At 43.6% G+C, this 27,990-nt stretch overlaps 2 protein-coding genes across 4 annotated transcripts; one reads left to right on the top strand and one right to left on the bottom strand.

Moving 5' to 3' along the window:
* The first annotated feature begins 14 nt into the window (after positions 1-14).
* Positions 15-21,144, top strand: LOC115136861 (structural maintenance of chromosomes protein 4-like). Of its 2 annotated transcripts, XM_029672711.2 has the most exons (23): positions 15-184; positions 1,679-1,850; positions 2,825-3,015; positions 3,567-3,758; positions 4,710-4,886; positions 6,796-6,960; positions 9,575-9,702; positions 9,883-10,023; positions 10,262-10,412; positions 11,639-11,803; positions 11,905-12,138; positions 12,294-12,479; positions 13,247-13,408; positions 14,833-15,058; positions 15,160-15,239; positions 15,349-15,501; positions 16,670-16,796; positions 18,352-18,541; positions 18,669-18,987; positions 19,302-19,484; positions 19,860-20,092; positions 20,254-20,437; positions 20,807-21,144. In XM_029672711.2, exons 2-23 carry the CDS (start codon positions 1,697-1,699, stop codon positions 20,963-20,965), a joined length of 3,900 nt encoding a protein of 1,299 aa, XP_029528571.1. In that variant the 5' UTR covers positions 15-184; positions 1,679-1,696; the 3' UTR covers positions 20,966-21,144. The 2 variants fall into 2 exon arrangements, with proteins under 2 accessions (XP_029528571.1, XP_029528573.1); XM_029672713.2 differs by lacking the exons at positions 15-184; positions 1,679-1,850 and adding an exon at positions 2,029-2,100.
* Positions 21,145-21,440: 296 nt separating this feature from the next.
* LOC115136863 (tripartite motif-containing protein 59-like) lies at positions 21,441-27,256 on the bottom strand. 2 transcript variants are annotated; one of them, XM_029672714.2, is made up of 5 exons: positions 27,152-27,256; positions 24,916-25,244; positions 24,574-24,795; positions 24,280-24,489; positions 21,441-24,195 (listed from the first exon to the last, which is right to left on the bottom strand). In XM_029672714.2, exons 2-5 carry the CDS (start codon positions 25,225-25,227, stop codon positions 23,581-23,583), a joined length of 1,359 nt encoding a protein of 452 aa, XP_029528574.1. In that variant the 5' UTR covers positions 25,228-25,244; positions 27,152-27,256; the 3' UTR covers positions 21,441-23,580. The 2 variants fall into 2 exon arrangements, with proteins under 2 accessions (XP_029528574.1, XP_029528575.1); XM_029672715.2 differs by lacking the exon at positions 27,152-27,256 and adding an exon at positions 26,833-27,145.
* Between the last annotated feature and the right edge of the window lie 734 nt (positions 27,257-27,990).

Below are 27,990 nucleotides of genomic sequence, written 5' to 3'. Positions count from 1 at the left end.
CGACAACAGAGTTTAGGCGCCATTTACGAGAGAGAATTTGCAGTGAGCTAACGATTTGACACGGGGTTGACTTTTAATCACTTTATTTTTTAGCTTCGCGATATCGAGAACCGTTTTCCAATAACCTTTTGAAAATATAGGGTGATACAAAGGGAATTGTTACAACAAGAACTTCGTCCACAAGGTAAAACTGACATTGTAACTGAACACGAAAGAGTTAGCTAAAAGACAGCTAGTAAACTCGCTAGTTTATCAAACCATAACTAACGTTAACTAGCTACAGTAACTTGCCAGCAGGTTTGTGGGCACTTTTAGCCGGTTATGCATGTGGTTGTTGAGTTAGTTAGCTAATTGGATGATCAGACGACAGCAAACATTAGTTAACTTTGCGAGCCAGTGCAAAGTAGCGTTAGCTAACTAGCTATCTAACTTGTAAGCAAAGTACCGGTTCCCCTATTCATCTGTGCTCTAGTTGTGTGTTGGCTATCTAGTAGTTAATTTGTTCGTGGCTAACAGTTGACGTGAAAATCATGGCTAACAAAGACCAACTGGCTAGTTACAATTAACTAGTTAACCAATCACGAAGTGTTCTAACCCGACTAACGCTAGCTAATTACCAGACATTAGTCTATAACGAGCTATAGTGTGTTAGCTAGCTAACGATACAGTAGATGGCTATTTCCACGTCTTCACAGTTTAAGTAAACGTTCGCTAGATTAATATTTGCCATGTATAACGGTAACGTTAGCTAACTAGATTGCAAGTGGACAACTGAAGCATGACACTAAACGTTACCGAAACCCCCCACAAGACTACTGTTAAGTCAGTTAACTGTTTTTATACACAGCATGTGACATTTATTCACACAGTGACGTTAGTGATATTGCTATTTAGAGAGCCATATTGTAGATACCTTATCGTAGATTAGTAGTGACATAACTATCGATCTGTCAAATAAATTAAACATTACACTTTCAACTGAAGCTGGTCATCTTGGACTACTGAGTGCAGCCTACATGGCGCTAATGATAAAGTAACTCTGACTCTGATTGGCTACTTCAGTGCTATGACTTTATTTTGTACATTTAACTCCATCTTTTGCTAACTAGTTCGCCGTACCGCTTGCTTTGCTTTTGAGCTCTGTTGGCGTTACTGACAGCCTGTAACGTCACCATTTTTGTCTTTTAGTTACACGCACTTAACGTATCAGTTCATTTCTCTATAATGAAGTGAAATTTGGTGAATGTTGTCAGTTTAGACCAATATAATCACGTTATTTGACTGGAAGAGATTCGAGTTAGACAGCTCGTTCATTTTTATTCGTCGGGGGGTTAAATTGCAGTTGTCAAATATTCTCTATTTCCGATTAGAGAATATGGTTGCATCTCTGACCCTCGTGTATATCCACTAATAACATTTGTTTAAAACGATACATATTTAGCAAAGAATCTAAAACAAACAATGTTAGATCTGGGGTCTTATCAGACAGCAGACTGGCCATTTATTTGCAACTTTATAATTGACGGTGTAACTCAGTATAGCAAAGAATATAGGTTGGATCAAATGGCCGATTGTGAGGGGGGTAACGGGGTGCTTCACGTTGACTATCAATTGTGGAGATGTGATTGACAAGAGAACACCTACTGGATTTAACTTTTACTCCTGTGATTTGAATTAGATCTTTAGATTCTAAATCATGCCAGCCAAAACGTCGAAAAGTTCAACTGCTTCCAAGTCTAGAGGGAAAGGGTCGCAGCCTCGGGATGACTCCGAAGACGAGTTGGACGTACCCCTTAAAGAAGCGAACTCCAATGGCCAAGAGGCACCGCCGAAGGCACCGCCGACAAATTGTAAGTAACAAAGGGTGTTTTGGTGTCTGCATCTAAATAAGTTGCGCGTCTACTCAATGGCAACGTGTTTTGTTGAATGTTAGTGCGTGATGGTTGAGTCCAACTGGCACAGTTGTGTTATTCATAACACGAAGCTTGCTGGTTAGTTTTTCAAACGTAAGCAAGGCATTAATAAACGTCTCTTGTGATTTTTGAGATTATTATAATGGTAGCGTGTGTGCTTTTGTCTCCAGCCTGCGCAATTTGCAAGGTAATTTATTTTGGGATATTAATGCTTTTGAACGATTCTATGTTAGAAAATCATAACCATGATCCTATATCTTTCGGTTTATTTAACGTTGGTGAATGGTTTGTCAAGAGATTCTCCGTCCGAAAACAATAACCATATTTGACATGTCTACTCTCGATTTAGCATGTATTATGGTTGGAGCGTTTGTTGGCCGAAAACTATTGTCATGGTCATATTTTACTGCTTATTTGTATTTTTTTTACTGAGTACAACAATGGACTTGGGACCAAGCGTTTTGTCATTGTGATATGGTACCGTAATCGGTGTGCATTTGTAGCAAAGCTAGATTTTTATTCATTTGTTTGGATTGGAAAGTAGGTTATGGTGTGGGGGAAACGACTTGGAATCAGATGTTCGAAATATTATGATAATTATTTTGTCGTTGGTGAGTGCATATTGTGTATTTACGTTTCAATGTGAGCATTTGTGAAAGGGGTCACTTCAAGCCTTCGTTTATGATTCAGTTATTCTTGTTAGAATTTAGTTTTGTGAACAGAGATATTAAATGTGCTAGTTAGAATCCGATCTTCTTCTGGAGACTTTATGCCTCCACTGTGACTAGCTCTATAATGCTTATATGCTTATGTTTGTTTGTTTTTTTGCTTCACTACCCCTCCCCCATACACCAGTGTCCCCACCTGAAATGAATCGCACTGTGGAATAAAAGTTCAACTCTTTGCCCTAGATCCGGCTCCCAGGGAGGGTGCCGATGCTGTTGATAATCGAAGTTTGGAGGAGATTCTTGGTAGCATCCCTCCACCCCCGCCCCCAGCAATGACCAATGAACCAGGCTCTCCTCGCTTGATGATAACACATATAGTTAATCAGAACTTCAAATCCTACGCTGGCGAGCAGATTCTGGGCCCTTTCCATAAGGTACGAAAAAAACATACCAACTCTCCGTTTTGGTTCTTTTACGACACTAGGAATTGTTTTTGTGTTTAAATCATTGTATCAGTATGGGTTGTTGTCCATTTCCTCAACTTTTATTTGTATTGGTTTTATCTTCAGTGATAGTAGTACTTGGATAGTTGTAATTTTATTGATTATTTTGATTTGATCAGATTTACCAGAAAGTTGTCTCTCTAGTTTGCAGCATCTCACACTCCTCCATTTTGCTTTGTGCTTGTGTCTTTCACACTAGTGGTGATCTAGCTGTGTCTTGTCTGCTACAAATAGATTTTCTGCTAACTTCCCCCCTAACAAATTGTATCTGATGGTTGCTCTCTTTATTGCATCATGGACACAGGTGCAGCAAAATAACCTCAGTGGGTGTATTTAAGAATATATGTTAAGGGGCCACCATTTTAATCCAGCAGCATTTTCTAAAATTGGATTGTGAATATGGTTTTAGTTTGATTTGAACAGATTGTGAATACATTTTTACACCCACCCTCTTAATTTCTCTCTTTCTCTCCCTTCCCTAGCGCTTTTCCTGTATCATTGGTCCAAATGGCAGTGGGAAGTCCAACGTGATAGATTCAATGCTCTTTGTGTTCGGCTATAGGGCTCAAAAAATCAGATCCAAAAAACTCTCTGTGCTGATTCACAGCTCTGACCTACACAAGGATGTGCAGAGCTGCACTGTGGAAGTGCATTTTCAGAAAATTATTGACAAGGTAACACACACACTTATGCTTGGTCAGCTGTACCAAAACAATTACATTTTATAAAGCGATTTGGGTAAAGGGGCAGAATTGTTTTGTCGTTGATAAAATAATCTGTTTTTTTAGGGTTTCGCTATAAATGACTTGTATGCATTTGGCTTAGTGTTTTCACACTAATGACTGCAACAAAGACTCGGATTAGCCATTTGAAGTTAAAGCTGAAAGTCAAGTAAATTACAAACTTTGCCATCATTGTTTCTTTATTTGTGATTTTATGTTGATAAGAACTTCAAAGGGAAGGATGTTTTTTGTTTTTTTTTCGTTTAATGGTGGTTAAATTAATGTTGGTGGCCAATAGTTTCTACGTTTCTGTACAAACCTAGAATACTGTATATATTAACGTGCAGCGGTAGGAAAATACTGTTCCAGGTTTTAAAAACATATTGTACTACCACAGGGGGTGTAGTAAGGTAATTAACTACATAATTGACATTTAATGTAAAATAATCTTTTTGCCCAGCAGTTTTTTGAGCCCAGTCAATTCAATATAACAATCTCCTAACACTGCAGCTTTAAGCCTATACGCATAGTATGTATTTCTCTATTAAAAACTTGGGGGCTTATAGCTATTCTGTTTTTGCCTCCCTTCATATCTTGACTACATTTTATTTTCTATTGTCTCAAAATTAGTTGAAGTTAATAAACCACATGAATCTTACGTTTTGATAAATGTGCAAGTTAAATACATCTTAAATTATTACTTGTTATCACCCCATTATTTGTTAACAGCAACATTTCTGTGGTTGAGGCTTCACTTTCATATATCTGTGTGTTTTAGATGGATACTTACCTGTCTTTGGGGGGGGTTGTATTGCTAAGCATTTTTTGTCCTGAGTGTGTTCTGAAGACTGGGTCTAAACTGATGTTTCTTGTGTGTGTGTGTGTGTGTGTCCCCCGAGTCAGGAAGGAGATGACTACGAAGTCATCCCCAACAGCAAGTTCTATGTTTCCAGAACTGCCAGCAAAGACAATTCCTCGTCCTACCACATCAATGGCAAGAAGGCCACTTTTAAAGATGTGGGAACGCTGCTGCGTAGCCATGGCATTGACCTGGACCACAACAGATTTCTGATTTTACAGGTAATTAAGTAGTTTATTTTATATTTCATTTTTAGTTTTCCTTTCAGCTTGTCTTTGATCCCTCCTGTGTCACACATCCCATCCTGTAAAAGCTTTGCTGCTCAGCCTTTCACTCAGGGGAAAGCAGGTATTATGCCTGAGTGGCCTGTTAAAGCGTGAAAAAGACTTGGACTGCTATAGCAGCGCATCATGGTTTGAAACAATGTTGAAAAGGTGCGAACCATCATTTGCTGCTTTAGTATTTTAAGAAAAATCAAACATTCCTGGATTTGTCTAGTAGAGACTCTGGTCAGTTTGGGCCCCCTTTACCTGCCACGCTATAGCAGCACGTAAATATTGGTGTGAGAATAGACCCCAATATTAGCTGTGCTGCTTCAGTGCGGCAGGATCAAGCATCCACTCTTCATTTCTATCATTTGAGTGCATGATTAGGTCTTCAGTTTGGGTTTCGTTGGAATTACCTTTCATGGAATGTAATGCCAATGTCAATGTGTATTTCAAAGACATTACATTTTATTGTTTGTGTTGGGTCATATTTGCTGCTTTTGTCTGTCATGGTCCAAACTAATACATTTTCGAATTTATATTTTTATTTATTAATACATTTTTGGAACATCTTGTGGTGTTCAGGGGTTGTTTGAAGAACAAGCCAGTCTACTTGTTGCACAATTCACTTTTGGTTTTCTAGTACCTATCAACTCTTGGCTCAATTAGATTACTATTTTTTTATTGACTAGTGAGTATTGGGTAACCACTAGTTGTTGTGCTATATCTGATATCTATTTTGTGAGAAGATGTAGGTTCTGTCCTGTCTTGATTTGTGCTGTTTTCTTCATCTCTCTGCTGAAATGTTAAGTGATTTTGAGCTCATTGAATATGACAGGGTTGTTCTGACTTAGGCAAGAAGCTTTAGTTTGTTCTCCAAAGTCACTCAGGGGAAGCTGCCTATTTAGTGTACTGGTCAGCTTTTTTCCCCCATGTATAGTTTTTTTTGTGTTTAATTGTGTGTGTGGGGGGGGTCTCAACACACAACACAGGATTAAAACAAGATTGGCCAATCTTTTCATTTGTAGGCCAGTATTTAGGCTTGTGTTTTTCAGAAATGTTTCAAGGACTGTTAAATCAAGGACTACACCTTGTCTATGACATGGAAAGGAAATTAATAATGTTATTAAAACACAGGCACCAGTTACATTTGCCAGATGTATTTCTTTCTTGACCTCATAAAATGTAAAACTTTTATTGTAGTGGTTCCAATTGATGATGTTTAAGTGATTGTTATTCCCTTTTTGCAATGCATTATTTTGTCATGGATATGGACAAACATTTTATGTAGGCTAGTGGTTTGTCTGTGTTGTGGGTACAGTTATGTGCAGTGAAAGTTATTATTTGAGGCTCTGGTGTGTGTGGGTTGGGAAGGTGTGTGAGAAGTACAGTACACACAACTCCAAAATGTACTGCAAAAAGCCCATATGACTGGCTGCCCATAAACTGTAGGGATATATTATCATAAAGGAGAGGTTGAAAAACAGTGTTTTTATGAGGGGTTATCATAACACCAGCAAAGTTTCCTCAATGCTTTAGTGAGCAGAGCAAGCATTTTATTTCAAATCATCAAGAACAAAATTGCTGTTTGACATTCACACAGAAGTTGCTCTCTTTCTGGTTTTAGCCCAGGTTAGTTTGAATTGCATTTTAACTCGCTTGCGGGAGGGTGTATTTTTTTCCCCTCATTGCTTTTCAAGGACAAACTACCCATGTCAATTCTAGGATGGGAATCAGGTGGTCTCGAACACGAAATTGATCCAAGGTGTGTGGTTGTTATAGCTTCTTCCCACCATAAATGATACAGTATTATAACATACCGTGTGTCCTTGCTTGCGTCCCTCCCTCCCTGTGCATTGGTCAGGGTGAGGTGGAGCAGATAGCCATGATGAAGCCCAAGGGGCAGACGGAGCATGACGAGGGCATGCTGGAATACCTTGAGGACATTATTGGCTCCTGCCGTCTGAAGCAGCCCATCCACACCCTGAGCCGCCGCGTGGAGCTCCTCAACGAGCAGAGGGGAGAGAAGGTGAGAAACAACCCCAGTAACAAGACTAATCCATTTGTTGTATTTGTAAAAAATAAAATAAAAAATATTTTATACATGTTTTTACCTTTTGAAATTGATGGTTTCTGCTGTGGGGGTGTATAGGGTGTGTTAGGGGGCTGTTTCACTGTGAGGTATGCTGTGTCTTGGCCAAGCTGAATGCCCCTGGCCTGACACCTGCCTCTCCTTACAAGGCAGCAAATTATCCCTTCACCCCTCTCACACACACACACACACACACACACACAACCCTCTACTCAGAGATCGCTGTGTCTAGGCTAATCCCTCATGCTTGTTTGTTACATTTTTGATTGTTGTGCCAAAAACGATTGCAATGCAATCAGTCATTTAATTATTATTTTTAATAGGGGGGTGAGCGAAGAAATAAGAACAGGATGCAAGAGTGATAGTTTAAAAAAAAAAAAAAAAAAAAAATTTAATCGAAGGCATTTGATGAACAGCCCCGGATTAGATTTTATTAGAAATGTGTTAGTAATTATGTGAGCAGGGGGTGAAGTTTGTCTGATAATTACCAGATTTTGTTAGTATATTTATTTGTATTGCAGTACTAGTGACATATTGTTATTTGGGTATGGTGTTGGAGCTACAGTGTGCCAGCCAGGTTAACAGGGTAGCAATTCATTTGAAGTGAAATACTGGATGTCGGTTGAAGCCAGCCGGTTCAGTAAATCTCTTGCAGACTACACTAATATCACATCACTAATTAGGCCTGTTTGCAACAAAAAAAAAACATGTTTCTCCCTGTACTGTAATGTATTAACTAATTGATCAGTCTTGTGATTGTTTTTATTACTTGAACATATTTTATTATTTTCCATGGGTAACATGATTTAGACTTTTGTGTTCATGCAGCTTTATAGTTGTCAGAGCAGTGGTGTAAAAATACTTTAAAGTACTTAAGTTGTTTTTGGGGGCTATCTTTACTATGAATATTTTTGACAGTTATATTCCTAAAGAAAATTGTGATTTTTACTCTGTACACTTTCCCTGACACAAAAGTACTCGTTACATTTTGAATGCTTTGCAGGACAGAAAATGGTCCAATTCTCATAATTATGAAGAGGTCATCCCTACTGCCTCTGATCTTGCGGACTCACTAAACACAAATGCTTCGTTTGTAAATTATGTCTGGGTGTTGGGAGTGTACCCCTGGCTAAAAATTGTGCTTAATATAAGAAATTTAGAAATGATTCATACTTAAGCACATTTTAGTAATTACATTTATTTTTGATACTTAAGTATATTTAAAAACAAATATTTTTACTCAAATGGTATTTTACTGGGTGTCTTTTACTTGAGTAATTTTCTATTAAGGTATCTTTACTTTTACTCAAGTATGACAATTGGGTACTTTGTCCACCACTGAGTCAGAGGTCTCTTTAGTATTCAGAAATCTGCATTTTCATAATTGAGACCACAAAAAAAAAATCTGCATTTTAAACCATATCACCTGAAATTTTATATTGAAAGCCGGGTGTTTTTTTTTGGGGGGGGGGGGGGTGCAACTAATCGATTTTTATTTACACAAAATACATTAGTGCAACACATTCAGCAGAAAATGGCTTTTTATTTTTTCCCATCAGATGAGAACAAGTGCAATGCTAACAGACAAGTAAATTACTTTACAATGGAAAAAGCAAGGTGTTTTTTGCAAAAACAATGCATAGCCATAATTTCGGATGTTTATCATAGAAAGGATATAGCCATCTACATTTCCTAGTTAGTCTTGCATTGTAACTTGCTAAAACTACCAGAGAAAAGTACACATCACTCAGAGTGCTGTCTGGTGATCCAATGTCGGTTTGTGAATGGTGGAATTTGATTGGGCAAGAAGAGAGCAAAGATATTTCATCCAAGTGGTGAAGTGAAACTGGAGCCCAAATTTCTTCCTTTAATGCTCAGTCCTTTTACATTCATGATTTGGAACGAAACCTGACTGAAGCAGAGCAGAATTTATAATAAGAAGCATTTTAGATCTGCGTTTCCAAACGCAGCAAGATAAATAAAATATGCGTTGCAGCTTTCATTTTCTCTGTGAAAAACGTAGTATCCTTTGTTAACGCAACACCTGCAGTAGACATCACAGTAAAAAAAATAATGGCAATACCACATACACAGGGTCAAATGCTGTGTTGAGGCATGACCAGTTTTGACTGTCCTCATCTTATTAGACTAAGGATGGCATTGTGCAGTTTAGGATTCTATCACACTACTGCCTTTATCCGAGTTATATATTTTCCTTTTACTCTGTTTTGTCCACATTTGACCAAATCACATATGCCATTTGACTGAATAAATAGGGCATCGTTTTGGCACTGAAGCCAAATTAACCTTAGACTGTAGTAAAATTGTACTTGTTGGGAAAGCTCAGGGTTTAGATTTAATTTATCAATGAATGTCAGGCATGGTCAATCAGTACAAAACAAAATTCTAAGCACGCCTGAGAAGGAACAAAAGTAAACTCCTATGTATTCAGGGATTGATCTTATGACAATTCAGCATGAATGTTTAAGTCCAAGTGCTATAGCCTCTGTCTTCCTGTTGTATCATTTTACAGACTGTGTTTGTTTTCCAGCTAAACAGGGTCAAAATGGTGGAGAAGGAGAAGACTGCTCTGGAGGGAGAGAAGAACACAGCCGTGGAGTTCCTCACTCTGGAGAATGATATTTTCAAACAAAAGAGCCAGCTCTGCCAGTACTATGTGTGAGTATTACAACCACACAGAGGCTTGCTATATTTAGTGTTTTTTTACTAACAAGAAATCAGGTTTGAAAGAATCTGGGAGGAAGGTTTGCTATAGTTGGATGCAGTTAACACAGATGGTAACTTTTTAGAGTTCATATGTCCTGGTTGACCAGAGTGTGATTGTTTCTTTGTTGTCAGCCATGACCTCCAGAAGAGAGTGGCAAACAAAGAGGAGGAGAAGCAGAGGATCCAAGATGACACCAAGGAACTCACAGAGAAAAACAACAACATCGCTGAGGAAATGGAGAAGAAGAACCGAGACCTGAAAAACGTGGAGAAGTAGGCTTTGTATTTTTCATTTGTTATTCATGGCTTTTGTTGTTTACACGGAAATTGATATCAAAAAGACAAATTGATGAACACAATATAGTTGTAAAGTGACTGTCAGTCTTCAGTGCAATAATGTTATGAAATGGAGAATGTTCATAGACCTGCTGGTGACCAGCAATACAGAAAAGCAAAATTAGCAGTAATTTGTTTGATTGCCATAATGTCCATGTTGTATGATTTCTCTCAGGAAACAAGGCAAGCTGACCAAGTACATTGAGGGCCAGAAGGAGAAGTTTACCCAGCTGGACCTGCAGGATGTGGAGGTCCGAGAGAAACTGAAGCACACCAAGAGTAAGACCAAGAAACTACAGAAACAACTGGAGAAGGACAAGGAGAAGGTGTGCATGTGTCCCTTTTGCTGTGAACATAATTCAGGTCTCTGTAATTGAGGCTTCAGTGATTCCATTTGGGGGGTGGGGGTGGTATTGTAACGTTTACCATTTATCATATTAGGCCATCTCTGTGTGTAGGTGTAGCTTATGGCGGCTCTCCAAATCGATACGTTAGGAGGCTGTGGTTGTGGCGAATGTGCTACATAACTTACAGGTCATACTCTTAAACAAACACAATGGTGCTCTGTCCTCTCAAGACAGGCCAGCACCAATGACCTGACACTTCACTTTTATTCTGTTTATTTTGTCACCTGGCCAAAGCGAAACACGGCCACGCGTAATACAATTTCCCTCCCTATACAAACACAAGGCCTGTTGTGCTGAGACCCGGAGAAGGCATTGCGCAGGGATTTACAGATGACCTTATTAGTAATTGCCATATTGTGTAATTACACATTTTATTTTTTACTTACATCAATGTCACAAAAACACGCGTGTTCATTTTTATTCCAGTAACTTGCTTGGGATTGGCTCTGGGTGGGCGAGGGTGTGCATCACACTATTGAATCGATTTTTTTTATTTTTTATAGATTTTCTGTCCTAGGTCCCCCTAGGAAAAAAATATTGTTACATTGCTGAGATTAAAATGGATTGATGAAGTTTCTGGTATACCTGATTTATTTAATAAGAGAAACTCCTCCAGTTGGCCACTAGGGGGTTGTGAACTCAAAACACGAAACCCTCCAAGGCATGACTGCTTGGCGCTCTGCTGCCTCTCTTGCTTTCTCCCATGCTCTTTTCTCTCCATGGGCTCCCTTTTTGCTCTCTCCCCACTCACACACTCAATATGCTCCAAGTCTGTCTTTTCTCTCCCCTTGTTCTGCAGCCTGTATGATACAGCACCAGTGGCTGTGATTTGGCAGTGTGGTGTTGGGTTGTGGAGGCCGGGTAGAGCAGAGCAGGTCTCTGGGGAGCCGTGTTCTGCAGTGTGGTAGTGAAGTATGGCCTTCTGTAACACTACCAGCAGCCACATTCACTCTTCACCAACAGTTAACCCTGCTAGCTTGGCCTCCTCTACTCCCGCTCACCACCCTGCCCACTGGAGAGGGGTGAGGGTCAGACTGCCTTCCAGTCTGATGGAGGTGCTCCTAATTGTTTGCTAGTTGTATATTTTGATCTTTCTTGGCTTAAGGTTGTATCTCACCTAGAGTCTCATCTTTCCTCTCGGTCAGCTGGAGGAGGTGCGTAACGTGCCGGCCAGCAGTGAGAAGACCATCTCTGAGGCGTCTGCGCGCAGGGAGGAGTTGGAGAAACAGAAGGGGAAGGAGGAGGAGAATCTGAAGGAAGTGATGGCGAGTCTGAAGGAGGAGACCAGCGGCCTGCAGCAGGAGAAGGAGGTGGGTGTCTTTCATGAATTGACTGATAACCCTTTCCCCCTGGTGTTCTATGATTTCTGATCACATAAGAGTGGCTATTATTCCTCTGACTCTGACCCCAGACTAAAGAAAAGGAGCTGATGGAGCTGAGTAAGGCTGTGAACGAGACACGCTCCTGTCAGGACGTGGCCCAGTCTGAGCTGGACATCTACCTGAGTCGCCACAACACCGCTGTGACCCAGCTAAATACGGCCAAGCAGTCCCTTCAGACCACCACCGACACGTTGCGAGACCGCCGCTCCGCCATCAAAGAGCTGCAGGTCAACATACCCCAGTGTGAGCAGGAGCTCAAGAAGGTACGTTGGTGTGTGTGTGGGAGGGTCTCGAGCGTTGAGCGGGTTCATAAGGTTAGGGGTGGACTGTGGGATTTGTCGCAGTAAGATGCATGCATTTCAGATTTCTGGATAACCGTGTGCTATCAGTGTTGACCATATATTTCTGTCTGTTCCAGGATGAGGCGGAGCTGGAGCAGCTGCTGCAAGCAGACGGACAGGCCAGGGAGCTGGTGAGGGACTTGAGGCAGAAGGTGGAGGAGGCCAAGAGCTCCCTGTCCTCTAACCGCAGCCGGGGGAAGGTGCTGGACGCCCTCATGCAGCAGAAGAGGAGCGGCAAGATCTCCGGTATCCTGGGACGACTAGTAAGGACCATGTGCATGTATAGACTACACCAGCGGTGTCAACCTCATTCCATAATGTTGGCTGGTTTTGCTTTTTTACATTCAATTTAGACCTAGACCAGTGGTTCTCAAACTGTGGGTCATACCCCCTAGTGGGGGGTATGCAATTTTGAAATTGGGTAGTGCATCAGCAGTTTTCCTCTTGTTATTGCAGACCTTAGCACTATTTATACTGTAACTTGTCCGAAATGTCCAGATCAACTAGCTCATGTCAGCTAAAGCATTTTGGCTTGATGTTTTAGCCCATAGATTTTGTTGTAATGTTTGTCACTCATATCACATGACTTAACATTAGACATGGCAACATTTTATAGAATTGCAAGAAAATGTGCATTTTCTCTGCACCGCATGACAATGTGTGGAATTGCATGAAATAAGCTTTAAACCTGCAAAAAGTTCACTCCGCCAACAAGAGGGGTGTGCACAGTTTGTGGCATGAGAAGTGCTCATAGAAATAGACGTGGTGTGCCGGGGTGGATTTTCCCTAATGCTGGAAGGGGGGCCTGAGTTTAAAAAAAGTTTGGGAACCTCTGACATAGACAACCAGGTGAGGGGAGTTCCTTACTAATCAGTGACCTTAATTCATCAATCAAGTACAAGGGAGGGGCAAAAACCGGCAGACACTAGGCACTCTGTGGAATGAGTTTGACACATGGGCTACACATGTGGCAGCTGAGAGATGCACACACCCTTCTACACACTCAGTGAGACTGTTCTTGTCCCTTCAGGGTGACCTTGGGGCCATCGATGAGAAGTATGACATCGCCATCTCATCCAGCTGTGGCTCTCTGGACAACATCCTGGTGGACAGCATCGACACGGCCCAGAAATGTGTCAACTTCCTCAAGGCCCAGAATATCGGTGTGGCCACCTTTATCGGCCTGGACAAGGTGAGGACAACTCAAACACCTGGGGCCTCCTTTATCAATATTGCGTAGAAACTATTCTAAAATACTACTTACGAATGGAATTTAGCATGTTCGTACGCATAGAAAGTGTGATTTATCAAACAATCCTACAAGCATCATATGCAGGAGAGAACCACTGATAAATACCAATTGTTCTCAGTAATTGTGCACAACCTTGGCTATTTGCATTTTGAAAAGCATTTTGACCATATATGGTCAAAATCATCCCTTTAATGCCCGTGGGGAATATACAATGTCGTACCTTAAAATACAACAGCGCAACCACAAAAAAAAACGTTTCGATTTTTATTTTTCAGAGACTGAAATGGAGGTGCTAGTGTCAGAGTACAACAAAAAAGCTTTCTTTGGCTCGTTCAGTTTAACCAGTAAAAATGAAGACATGGCTATAAAGGACCATTACGACAATGAAGTTGCTTTGGCAATGGCAAATATAGGTAACACTCACCAATATGCCATCCATCATTAACAGCTCCCTCCTGGAAGTGTTTAGACCAACATTTCTGTTCTGCAGAATGAACGAGACGTGCGTTCCACCTGGCTGCAGCAGCTTCTCTCACCACGTAACCTATTACCTGCCCTTTAAGTGTCAACCTTCTGTTCACACTGTTGGGATGGTTTATTTTTATGCCCATGTGGGCCATCTACTGCTCCGTTCGTATTTGGGAACCCATTGATGGCATCATGTCAAAGAAACCCCTCTTGACTTCAACCTCTGGTGCGATGGTGTGTTTTGCTGGCGATTGCATCCAACACATGGGCTCATCCAGGGCTGTGATGCCGATTGGCAAGCTCCCGTTGAAAAGTGCCCGTTGCCAAACCCCTGAGGGAGGATAGTGCTTAGATCTGCACCGGAATGGCATGCATTTTCCTTTTTAAAGCAGGTCTCAAATCCTCGCAAAAAATGTGGTTTTGGGAAATGAGATCTGATAAACCAATCTGGACTGTCAATTTGTTTTTATTTTTAAATCCCACCTATCTCTAAAAATGTGCTCTGCGGAGTGCAGCGTGTGACAAATTTTCTAACCGAGCAATATCAGCCTTCTCTCATTCAATTTCCTGTTATCTCAGTCTTCTATAGTATTTCAACAATGGTGTCACTTTCACACATGCCTGTAACTTCACTTTATATGGATTTATTATTCTAACATACACTGGTCATATTATGATTATAGCTAGCCTGTCAAGATATGTTGCATGAATTCACAATAGAAATACAATGAAATGATGATTCTCTGTCATGGGTTTGCTGCGGAGACAACTGGTACAAAGCCTTTACACTCAAATGTAAAACCCTACAATAGTTTTTTTTTTTTTTTTGCCCCAAGAGTTTTGTATGTCCCACATTGTAGCTAACACTTGGACCATCCAATCTCTTCCTGTCTCAGATGAAGGTGTGGGAGAATAAGATGGGGCCCATCTCCACCCCAGAGAACATCCCCCGTCTGTTTGACATGGTGCGGGTGCAGGATGAGAGTATGAAGCCAGCCTTCTACTTTGCCCTGAGGGACACCCTGGTGGCCAAGGACCTGGAGCAGGCAACACGGCTTGCCTTCCAGAAAGACAAGCGCTGGAGGGTGGTCACCATGCAGGGACAGATCATAGAGATGGCTGGTGGGTAGACCGAGTGAGCTGGAGCTCATCTCTTCTCAGTGTTTCTCTATAGATGGTCTATATGGATGACATGTCTGACACTATGCTCTGTCCCGTCTCAGGCACCATGACTGGAGGTGGAGGGAGAGTGATGCGGGGCAGGATGGGCTCCTCCATCGGCACTGAGGTCACCCAGCAGGAGGTGGGAGATCTTCTGGACACTCTTCTAGAGCTTTCTCTGGCCTCCAATCACTGCTATGGCTCACTTTAAGCTCTGTTGTGGTTAATGACCTACTCTCTTTTTGTGTCAGCTGGACCGTATGGAGAGCAAGCTGAATGAGAAGGTGGTGCAGCTGCAGGGCTGCCAGGAGAGGAAGCTGCAGCTGGAGGAGAAAGTCCAGCGACTCAGACAGCAGCTCAGAGACATGAAGAACACCCTGGAGAAATACACCAACAGCATGCAGGTTATATACACAATACAGATATGAAATGTATTCGACGTTGGTGTAATTCTTGTTCATCAGACTTGTTTAGGTAAAGCTGAATGTATGTAAGGCTGGCAGTGTTGTAGTCAAGCAACTAAACGAGTCGAGTCACAAGTCCCTATGGCTGAAGTCATTTTTAATAAATATTTACTTTGCAGTTAGTTCCCGTCTTTATTTTTCTGTTACATATTTGACATTGTGCCACTCACTGCGCTATCTGCAGGAAAACTTTGGAAAGCAAAACTAGTGATTTGGACGTATTTGATATTTTGATTACGGAGTTTGTTCTTTATGCTGGCTCGATGCTCGTCTTACCAGATGAGCCCCTCTTGATTTGGTAGAAGGAAATGTGCCCAGCAACAACTATTGGCGGAAGATTTTAATGTGAGAATGGAAGTAATGCAAGGATTTCTCCTGTTGCCTAATGGTCATAATTGCCTGCCATATGCAATAGCCTATGAAACTCAGAAGTCCTTCATACACAGGCTCATACACATGTTATTTGATTTTAGGCCTAATGTTCAATAGTTATGTCAAATCAGTCATGTTTTGATGGGGTAAATGTTCTCTAGATGGAATTGGCTATTGCTCCTGTCAGATTGACCAGATTATTACATGCAATAATTGTAACAGGCGCTCAGGTACTTTTTGTAATTGACTTTGTGTAGTTTTTTAAATATTTTTTTTGTGAAAAGTGAAGGGAGACTTGTCAGAACCTGGCCAGGGGATGCAGGGGAAAGACTGTTTTACTTTTAAACTCAATGCTTTGGTTTTCATTTTTGTAAAGCAGTTTATTTCTTAGCCAGGCAAAGCTAAATAGTAGGCTGGTGACTAGTGGTTACAGGGAAGCAATAGTCTCTTGCGAGATGTGTAGCTTATGATTGGAGGTGGAGCTTGCCTGTCGCCCACACTCATCGCTTGCTCCCTTCGCCTAGACAACCAAACCCTCACTGCTCTGTGCACCCAATGCTGCTAATATTCTGCTTATCATAGTAGCCTATCGAGTCCACGTGCAAATGCATGTCACGGGAAGGCGAGTCCACATCAACAGTCATGAAAATCGGGACTTGAGTTGAGAGTACTACAACACTGGAGGCTGGTGATTGCAGGTGAGGCTGTGGTTGACCGTGTGTGTTTCTTTGCTCAGAGCTTGGCAGAGCAGGAGGCTCACCTGAAGCCTCAGATTAAAGAGCTGGAGGCCAATGTCCAGGCAGCTGCCCCTGACAAGAAACAACAGAAACAGTTGGAGAAGAGCCTGAAGGATTTCCAGAAAGGTGAGAACTTTGAAACCCAACTAACTTTATGAAGTTGAAGTTACTTAGAAATTGCAGGCTACACTCTGTGTCAGTTCCAGTCTTCAGGACAATGATCTGGCTCAATTTGAGCTTTGCTACAGTGAACCCCAGTCTGACTCCACTAGGCATTCTCTCTCATGGGTTTGCTGCGGAGACAACTGGTACATACAACTAGGGGTGTGCACATCTCATCATACTTGTATCTGTTTTATCACACTTGATACTCGTAATTGTATTTACTTGTGATCGGAAAACCCGGACTTGCGCTTTAAATGCCGGTAAAGCCTGTAACCCAAGTACTCTTTACTGCACTATCACTCAGTGCATCACGATACTCCTTCACTCATTGACACGTTGTTCAAATCAATTATCCCAACTGCTGAAAATGCACATGATTTACTAACTTAGTCCTATTAAATGATCTATGAAATGGGCTGATTAAATAATGCATGGCTGGCTACTGCTGCCTGCATTTATTCCAGACAGATTTAGGGTATTTGCTTGCCCCATGTATTGTTTCACTTTCGAAAAGAGCAAAACCTTTCTCTCCTGACACTGCTCAACCTACACCCCACAGATTTCTTTAGACAGCCGAACTCGCCAATAGAGTTATGCATCTGCAGGAACTCCCCTCTCAAGCATCCCATTGGTTCCTTCATGTACACCCCGTCCTGCCTGTTGTGTACCAGTAGACAAGGTCCTTCGCTCCCGCCTGCTGGACACCTGCCCTCACCGTCGATAACAGAACTGTGGGAAAACAGTGCCCGACAGGTGGGGGTGAAGGACACAGCCCTCCCCGTGTCTACTCCGGTACACAGCCCTCCCCGTGTCTACTCCGGTACACAGCCCTCCCCGTGTCTACTCCGGTACACAGCCCTCCCCGTGTCTACTCCGGTACACAGCCCTCCCCGTGTCTACTCCGGTACACAGCCCTCCCCGTGTCTACTCCGGTACACAGCCCTCCCCGTGTCTACTCCGGTACACAGCCCTACCGGTGTCTACTCCGGTACACAGCCGGTGGGGGTGATGCTGTGCTAGCTAGCTTGCTTGTTAGCCATCTAGCACAGTGACGTTCCCGCTTGCTGTGTACTGGAGTCCTCCTTTTGGACTAGCTGGCAGTGTCCTTCGCACGCGCCTACCAAACTGTACTGGAGCGCCACTGTCTCCCCGCTATGAACTGGAGTCATAGTTTAAAAATGGACCAATAGAAGTATAAAGAAGGATTCCTGTAGATGCAGGAATTCCCAAATGCAGTTGCACCCTTCTCCACACTGAGTGATGGTGAGATGTGTGCAGGCAGCTGAAAATGACTTTTCTCCGATCATGTATAATTACAAAAAATGGTCATGTCATATTCAGAAGATTCTCTATATGTGTTACGATACTGATTTTGTCTGATTACTCAGCACACCCCTAATTTACACTTGCCCCCCCACTAGACCTTTGAGGCTTAACCCCGCTCCTGTCTTGCATATAAATAAATTATTTCCCGCCTCTCTCCCACTTTCCCTCTGCCCCTCCTTCTCTCTCTCAGACTTTGAGGCAGCCTCAAGTAAGGCAGGGAAGGTGGAGGCTGAGGTGAAGAGGCTCCACACCCTCATTGTGGACATCAACAGCCACAAGCTTAAGGCCCAGCAGGACATACTGGACAAGGTCAACAAGGAGCTGGACGATTGCTCCTCAGCCGTCACCAAGGCCCAGGTGGCCATCAAGACCGCAGGGCGGTAAGTGTCTATACACGTGTGCGCGCACATTCAGCTCCCATCGGGCAAAGGCTTCTGGTTGTGACTCTGTTACTGGGGCTTATCTGAGCTTTTCCCTAATGGCTGCTGCTCCCCTCCCTCCCCACAGTAACCTGAAGAAGTGTGAAGAGGGTGTAAGTCGCCTGGAGGGGGAGCTGGTGGAAAATGAGAAGAGCCTGGTAGACCTGACGGAGCATCTGACGAGGCTGGAGGAGGAGGCTGGGGAGATCATGAAAGCCTGCCAGGAGGCTGAGGCGGCACTGCCGGAGGTGCAGGAGCAGCACCAAGGGGTGGTGAGGGAGATCAAGGTCCTGCAGGCGCAAGAGCACGCTCTGCAGGAGGAGTCCCTCGGCGTCCGCCTCCGAGTGGAGCAGATAGACACCTCCATCACCGAACACACCAACAAGATCAAACACTGGCAGAGAGAGGTGGGTGGCAGGACCTTGTGTTTTGTGCGCATGTGAGATTCACGCTTGGTTTGGTGTGTCTAGAGGTCTACCAACCATCCTGCTAGTTGCATTACCTGGTATCATCTGACAGACAGACCCATATATTTTTCCTCTTCTGCTATTTATATTTTAGTCATTTAGATGTTCTTATCCAGGGTGACTTAGTTGGTCCATTCATCTTAAGATAGCTAGGTGGGACAGCCACATATCAGTCATAGTAAGTACATTTTCCATCAAGTAGCTATCGGCAAATTCAGAGCTAGGACTGACCATCCGTGTCCTGTCCTCCCCAGGCCTCTAAGCTTTCCCTTCATGCCATTGAGGACAAACCAGCGGAGGCGCTGCCCGCGCTGACCCCTGCTGACCTGGCGGCCATCAAGGGGCCTGACGTCATCACCAACCAGATCTCCCTAATGGAGGCCCGCTGTGCCCAGATGAAGCCCAACCTGGGAGCCATCGCAGAGTACAAGAAGAAGGTACACACCCAGCTCTCTCTTGGTCAATGAATCAAATGTATATATAAAGCCCTTTTTACATCAGCCGATGTCACAAAGTGCTGTACAGAAACCCAGCCTAAAACCCCAAACAATGCAGATGTAGGTCTAACCAAGCACCTGGCCACCATGTTTTTACTCTTGTCTGCTCAAGTTTCTTTCCCTCTAAGAGAAAAGTAATCGTGAGTCATGTAGATGCCTACTGGATAACTTTATTTGTATTGCTTTTCATCTTTTTTAATGAATTTACCTTATTAACACTTTGTTCCAGCTAGCTATTTGTGTAGGTAGCTATCAAGTAAACACAATGATGGGGGACCAGTACAAATGAAAATAACTGTTTTCAATCTTCTGTAGGAGGAACTGTACCTGAAGCGTGTGGCTGAGTTGGATGAGATCACCACAGAGAGAGACAACTTCAAGCGTGGCTGTGAGGACCTGCGCAAGCAGAGACTCAACGAGTTCATGGCTGGCTTCAACATCATCACCAACAAGCTGAAGGAGAACTACCAGATGCTGACGCTAGGGGGTGACGCTGAGCTGGAGCTAGTCGACAGCCTGGACCCCTTCTCTGAGGGCATCATGTTCAGGTCAGCAGACACTGGCCCATCCCGTTGTTTATAACATATTTGTATCCATGATATATGAAATTGACCTATTTCCAACCTGGTTTCCCCTTTCTCCTAATTTTATTGTTGTATTCATTAAATGTATGAATGACTCTGGCTCATTCTCTTGTCTCTGTCCATAGTGTGCGTCCCCCTAAGAAGAGCTGGAAGAAGATTTTTAACCTGTCTGGAGGAGAGAAGACCCTGAGCTCTCTGGCCCTGGTGTTTGCTCTGCACCACTTCAAGCCCACGCCCCTCTACTTCATGGATGAGATTGATGCAGCCCTGGACTTCAAGAACGTCTCCATCGTGGCCTGTTACATTTATGTGAGTATTTCACATGCAACAGCTTTGAATAGTAATTGCCATTCTACTCCTAGTTGACTCAGTGAGGGACATGGGGTCAGCCCATCTATGTTAATCGTTAGTGTTGTGTAATGGGAGATTGAAGGAGCTGTGCTAAGGTGTACAGCCTATTGTGACAAATCCCCTGTTTTGCAAAGCCCTCTGGCAGCATGTTTGTCCATTGTTTTTTTTCCTGTCTAGGCGGTTGGTGGTTAATTCTTCCCAGGCCACTTTTTAAAAAGAGCTTGACTCACATAACCACAGGAAAACATGATCCTTGAGATTTACAGCCTTTGATTTATCATTTGATGATCGAATGTTAATTTCTGTCCCTACTCCCGCTCTCTCCAGGAGCAAACCAAGAACGCTCAGTTCATCATCATCTCCCTGAGGAACAACATGTTTGAGATTGCTGACCGTCTGATTGGCATCTACAAAACCCACAACACCACTAAAAGCGTGGGAATCAACCCTAAAACCATTGTCTTCAAAGAGCCAATCTCAGTTTAGAACAGCAGTGACTGGTTTCTCCCTTAGCCACTCATAGTAAGATGTATAAACATGCATTTCTCTTTCCGGTTTACTGTTCTTTCACACCATGTATATAAAACCATGGCTTTAATCTATTCTATCACACTGCTGTCTTTTTTTTCTTTTACTGATGAAGCTAATAAATCTTTTATAACCAGTCTTTGAATACTATAACTTGACTCATTAATGAAATATTCTGTAACCCTAAATGGGACATGTTGCACTGGAAGACTTGAGGGGAAGTACGATCACAATGAGCTATAGGTCTTCCATCTTGAAAACATGAAGACTGGCTATATGGTCAACAGCGAGGAGCTGAGAGAAATTATATTAATTTCACACCTCATTGACAATTCTTGCAAGCACTGGTTATGCACCGAACCTACTGAACCGCTTCCTCACAAGCGCTAATGCACTACAATTGGTATCTCTGGAGCAACACTCAATCCACTCATCCCGTCCTCCCATTTTTATTTAATTCTGACAGGTATCACGATTATTGTAGTTTACTTGCAGAAAATCAGTACTTGATTTAACAGAAGGATATTCTGGTGAAGGTTAAATAGCTGGAGAAATAGTCCTGTAGTATTTATTACAGTAAACTTCATGTAGAGCTATAGAATGTCTTGAAAAAGCTGTGCATAAGGTTATGAACATTTTATATTTGTTAAGGCATCTTGAAGTATTTTTAAGGCTCGTGGTTATACACTGCTCAAAAAAATAAAGGGAACTAAAATAACACATCCTAGATCTGAATGAATGAAATATTCTTATTAAATACTTTTTTCTTTACATAGTTTAATGTGCTGACAACAAAATCACACTGATCAACACATGGAGGACTGGATTTGGAGTCGCACTAAATTAAATTGGAAAACCACACTACATCAAAGATGGATCAGCCTGTAATGTCCTTAAAACAAGTCAAAATGAGGCTCAGTGTGTGTGTGGCCACCACGTGCCTGTATGACCTCCCTACAACGCCTGGGCATGCTCCTGATGAGGTGGCGGATGGTCTCCTGAGGGATCTCCTCCCAGACCTGGACTAAAGCATCCGCCAACTCCTGGACAGTCTGTGGTGCAACGTGGCGTTGGATGGAGCGAGACATGATGTCCCAGATGTGCTCAATTGGATTCAGGTCTGGGGAACGGGCAGGCCAGTCCATAGCATCAATGCCTTCCTCTTGCAGGAACTGCTGACACTCCAGCAGCCACATGAGGTCTAGCATTGTCTTGCATTAGGAGGAACCCAGGGCCAACCGCACCAGCATATGGTCTCACGAGGGGTCTGAGGATCTCATCTCGGTACCTAATGGCAGATAGGCTACCTCTGGCGAGCACATGGAGGGCTGTGCGGCCCCACAAAGAAATGCCACCCCACACCATGACTGACCCACCGCCAAACCGGAGGATGTTGCAGGCAGCAGAATATTCTCCAAGGCGTCTCCAGACTCTGTCACGTCTGTCACATGTGCTCAGTGTGAACCTGCTTTCATCTGTGAAGAGCACAGGGCGCCAGTGGCGAATTTGCCAATCTTCTCTGGCAAATGCCAAACGTCCTGCACGGTGTTGGGCTGTAAGCACAACCCCCACCTGTGGACGTCAGGCCCTCTTACCACCCTCATGGAGTCTGTTTCTGACCGTTTGAGCAGACACATGCACATTTGTGGCCTGCTGGAGGTGGTTTTGCAGGGCTCTGGCAGTGCTCTTCCTGTTCCTCCTTGCACAAAGGCGGAGGTAGTGGTCCTGCTGCTGGGTTGTTGCCCTCCTCCACGTCTCCTGATGTACTGGCCTGTCTCCTGGTAGCGCCTTCATGCTCTGGACACTACGCTGACAGACACAGCAAACCTTCTTGCCACATCTCGCATTGATGTGCCATCCTGGATGAGCTGCACTACCTGAGCCACTTGTGTGGGTTGTAGACTCCGTCTCATGCTACCACTAGAGTAAAAGCACCGCCAGCATTGACCAAGTGACCAAAACATCAGCCAGGAAGCATAGGAACTGAGAAGTGGTCTGTGGTCACCACCTGCAGAACCACTCCTTTATTGGGGGTGTCTTGCTAAATGCCTATAATTTCCACCTGTTGTCTATTCCATTTGCACAACAGCATGTGAAATGTATTGTCAATCAGTGTTGCTTCCTATGTGGACAGTTTGATTTCACAGAAGTGTCATTGACTTGGAGTTACATTGTGTTGTTTAAGTGTTCCCTTTATTTTTTTGAGCAGTGTATATAAACCTGTCTGGCTTAGTTGGTAGAACATGGCACTTGCAATGCCAGGGTTGTGGATTCAATTCCCATGGGGGACCAGTACCAATGAAAATGTAAATAATTGTTTTCAATCTTCTGAATGCATATCATGGTTTTTCATTTTCTGGTACATGAGGCAGTATCTTCCTGTGATAAGCTTTAGCTGGGGTCAGGGTTAGTCCCAGAAGTAACGCCTGTGTTTTCTGTCAACTGTATCCTGCTGCATCAGGAAAGTTCCAATCGCTAGGCACAGTTGGTGTCAATTCCCAACCAAAGGAGTGTAACAGGTGACATTAAGACCTTATGTCACAAGGAGCTGGGGTCCTTCCTGAAGTGAAGAGTCAGGAGCTGAGGGTCTTGTAGAGGGATGCCAGCTGCTGGTAGGTGTTCTCCCCCAGTGTGGAGAGGGCAGAGCTGTACCTCCACACCACCTCCCCTGTCTGTGCATACAGAAAGCCTGTTGTCTCCCATAGTGAGGTGGTCAGTTCGCTACTCAGGCCGTGCACCATCTGACTGAGCTGGGACAGCAAGGAGAATCCCAGAGATGCTCCGCCAACAGGATTCACCCACACTGCCGCCAGGAGCAGCAGCATCCCCATCCCCAGGAGCACCACTGGGGGAGTGGGATGGAGCTGCTGCCACAGATCATGGACCCAGCCTCCAGGTTGACTCCTTGTCTCTGTCCTAAGAACCATCTCCAGAATGGTGGACTTGGCACAGCAGCAGACCCGAGGCACCGGCCCTTCCTCCAGCACTCCGATGGTCACCCCCACCCAGTGCTGCTCCAGGTACTCAGCAGCACGGGGGGTGATAGTGAGGGATGTGACTTCGGGCAGGGTGGCATTTACCAGTGCCTCCACCCTCTCCCGGAACAGATACACCTTCTCCAGGAACACCAGGGGGGAGTCTTCATCCTCCACAGCTGAGCCCAGAGACAACAAGTCCAGCTGCTCCTCCTGTGGGGAAGGGTGGCACCATAAAAGAAAATCAAAGGTGAGGAAGTGATGTCATGACAACGCCCAACCCCAGGCTATACTTACCTGCAGCTCCTTCAGCCTCTGGATGAGTGGATTGTAGGCCAGTGACACCTCCATGCTTGCGGTGTCCAGGGCCCCCATGAATGCCTCTTTCTTCCTGGAAAGCACCAGCTCCAGCCCCTGGAAGTACTGTTCCACGGCCTGCCGGTCCTGCCTCACTAGGCCCTCGCAGCTGGCCTTCTCTTGCTCCAACTGCTCCCCCAGCTCACACACCTTCAGGAAATAACACTTTAGGTTACCTACCCAGAAATGGTCATTTGCTCAAACGCATTAAATCCATTATTACTGACAAATCACCTCTGCCCAGCGGTGGTCTGAGAGCCTCCCCAGTAGGTGAGCGGGTGCCTGCCTTTCCCTGATGAAGGCTGCCTGCAGGTCATCGATGGGGTGTCCCTGGTGCTGGCCCACTGTTAGGCAGAAGCCACAGATGAGCTGGCGGTCCTGGACACAGTAGATGTTGAGGGGCTGTCGGTGGTGCTCAGGGCAGGAGGGGGGCTGTGGTTGGCTGTCCTTCTGGAACTGACAGGTAACGATGGGATTAAAATAAATAATATACCCCTTCATTATACTGTACCCTATTAAGATATGCCCCGATTGTGACTGTCCCCTAAGATCAAAAAGTATTAAACAAATGGTTACCTTCTCAATGATGGCGCGGAGGGAGACATTTATGGGCAACGCATCAACACCTGTTGGCGGGAGCTCTACCACACTGCGGCAGTTGGGGCACTTGAGTGGGAGCCGCAGCGGACGCCAGATTGAATAGACGGCAGAGACTTGGAGTACGTTGTCCAAGCAGGACTTACAGAAGGTGTGGGAGCAGGGCAGGACCCGAGGATCAGCAAAGAGGGAATAGCACACAGAACATGTCAGGTCCTCTTCTAGGTTATCCATGGTGGGGTGATGGGACAATGAGGCTCTGTGTACCTGGCTGGTTGCTGCCCTTGTCATTTAATGCATCGTTTAGCCTGTAATTGGAAGAGAGGAAAACACTAGAGTGTTCTAAATCAAGAGTGAAGATCAAAGGTTTGATTTGTCCTGACAAAGACTCCAAACCCACTTGGCTTAATATTTACAATCTAATTGCTGGTGATGAGTATTAAGTTCATCATGATTCATCAACAGTTACACATGGGTGGAGTCACTTCCTGACAACCTGCAAAGTTTAGTGGTCGATACTTATGTGGCCTTCTAGCATATTTACACAAGAGTGCCAAAACAGTACCTCCAAACCTGGACAGCAGCGGATTACGACTTCACACCGGATGACTCCCACCTCACCGCTAGAAGCTATTTCAGTCTGACCGGATGATCAGCAGTTTCTACTGTCTCAGTCTAACCCATGTATAGGTTTGTAGGGCACTACAATTATTGCCACTTGCACATTGCTCTGCTGCATACATCACACATAATGAATAACGCTGGTTGACTGAGATGAACAACATTGAGAGCCACATGAGAATTGTTTCAGAACAATAATTCATTCAAATGGTGATGCAATATGTTTAGTGTAATAGTGTTATATACAGGTCCGGCTCTAGCCTTTTGGGGGTCCTAAGCAAGATTTTGTTGGGAGGCCCCGACCAAGTGGGCAAAAATAAGTGTCCTCTCCTATTTATAGCAGAGAAACATTTAAATGTTATGTTAATTTCCTGCAATTCTACACATTTTGCCATTGGGGCTGAGAGAAAACTGACCAATTTTCTCACAAATGTCATGCAATTCTATTCGGTTTGCAATGGGGCAGAGATATTTTTGCAGTTTTAAGCAATTTCCTGCAATTCTACATATTTTTCCATGACATATGCCATGATATCTGAGTGAGAGTGACTAGCTAAATCAATGGGGGCCCCCTGCAGGTCAGGGCCCCTGGGCATGTGCCCTGTGTGCCCGGTCAATATTCAGCCATGATTATTACAAATTTAGATTACTGGATAGGCTAATTTACCAATCTAAAAATTGTTAGCTGTTTGGCTTATTGAATGACTGACAAAACAAGTAATCTGCGGATTCAAAACCACATTTCAAACATGCACCTTGTGTATTCTACTATTCTAACTCTCAACAGTAAATTGCCAACCAGACAGTTCCTAAAAAAAAAAAGCGGCTGAGGGCCCTAAGCAACCGCTTATGTTGCAAGCCAGCCCTGGTTACATAATGACTAGAGTGGTTTTCCTGGGACAGGTTGCCCAACTACAGTATAATACAGCCGGTTTGGCTAGTGTAGTGCAATTGCCTGAAATGTAACATACGTATTGGAAACACTAACAGCTCCACCTACCAGAGGTCAAGACTACTAGTAATGTATTACATTGATAATGTGGGGGCTTGCAAGAGCCCACTCATTTGGGTGGCAGGCTGCACTAAACTGTACAAGACCCGGCACCTCAGGTTAGATTGCAGACAGGTAGATGCTCACGTGATCCTCCCAAACACCGGAGTGACACTGTTCTTGCTGAAATAACGTGATAATGACAGCTGTCTGTCCAGAATGATATTTCGCCTAAAGGTGTTTTGAGATTAATTTGGATTTATCACAATTTAGGCTACACTTACCTTCCTGTTTGTGCGGCACTGTTGACAATGTACAACAATAGATATAGCCTATAACATGGCCTTCGAGCACACTCAATTCTTCCATGAATAATATCTTAAACAAAACAAATGCCCGAAGACACTGTAAAAAATGCTGCCGGAAGTGTTTACGTTTGAAAGAAAACAACCGTGATACCAGTCTGCCTGACAGATGGTTAGTCGGGCTGCATTTCAGCAAGGCTACTTCGCTTGTTATTTCTAAATCGCAAACTTTATGATAGACACGATTGATAAAGCCTAACTTTTTAATTTCACTAAGTTTTATTTTCAAAAAGCTCACCGATGCCCGGACTTCGAAAATACTTGCCGATGATCCTCCTCTTGCTCGCGTCCTGTCCTCGGTCTGGTCCCAGACTATAGTATCCCAGTGCGCATGCGATTTACAGCCTTTTTCCTATCATGTGCCTCAATTTTTTTTTTAAAAGTACAGTTACAAAGTAACTGACGATGGGGGTGTTGCGAGATACCCAATGAATGGACGATTCTCTTCTCATCACTCAGCTTGGAGACAAAAAGGGTTGGGGGCGTGAGCATGCGGGTCTGGGCAGATGAGATGTAGGTAGTCATTGTTTGGTGTTTAAAAAAAAAATATATATAATAAAGTCCATATCAAAGCAATACTTCTTTCACCATAGCACAGCATCAAAAGAAGAATGAAATGCTGCAAATGACAGAACATCCTCAATGAAACTGCAGAGGCAACAGGCAAAAGCCTACTACAGTATACATGAACCATTACAAGACAAGAAACAGACCATACCTGTGGGTTTCACTATTTATTTTCTTGAAGATAATCTAGCCTGTAGATCCAACTCAACAGGTTAACCACCATTTCATTTTTATTTTTTTGAAACCACATATTTGCTAACAAGGAATGCTGAAAAAAAAAAAAACTATGTTCAACAGAAGGTTATGATGACCAAAGTGTAATCAATTTCTACAGTCTTTTTCAAAAATTAACACAAAGAAAAATGGGGGGAAATTGGGCACCTAAATGGAAAACGGGGCAGGAGCAAGGGGTTGGGAGGTACAGCAAACTTGTTCATGAGTTCTCTTAGGTCAAGGAATAAGGCTCAACATTTATCATTGAGCCACCCTGTCGAGGCTAGGGGGTCCAAT

Source organism: Oncorhynchus nerka, linkage group LG11 (assembly GCF_034236695.1).
Source record: "Oncorhynchus nerka isolate Pitt River linkage group LG11, Oner_Uvic_2.0, whole genome shotgun sequence".
NCBI classification, from domain to species: domain Eukaryota; kingdom Metazoa; phylum Chordata; class Actinopteri; order Salmoniformes; family Salmonidae; genus Oncorhynchus; species Oncorhynchus nerka.
The sequence above is the reverse complement of the archived record's forward strand: the minus strand, read 5'-3'. Positions and strand labels throughout refer to the sequence as shown.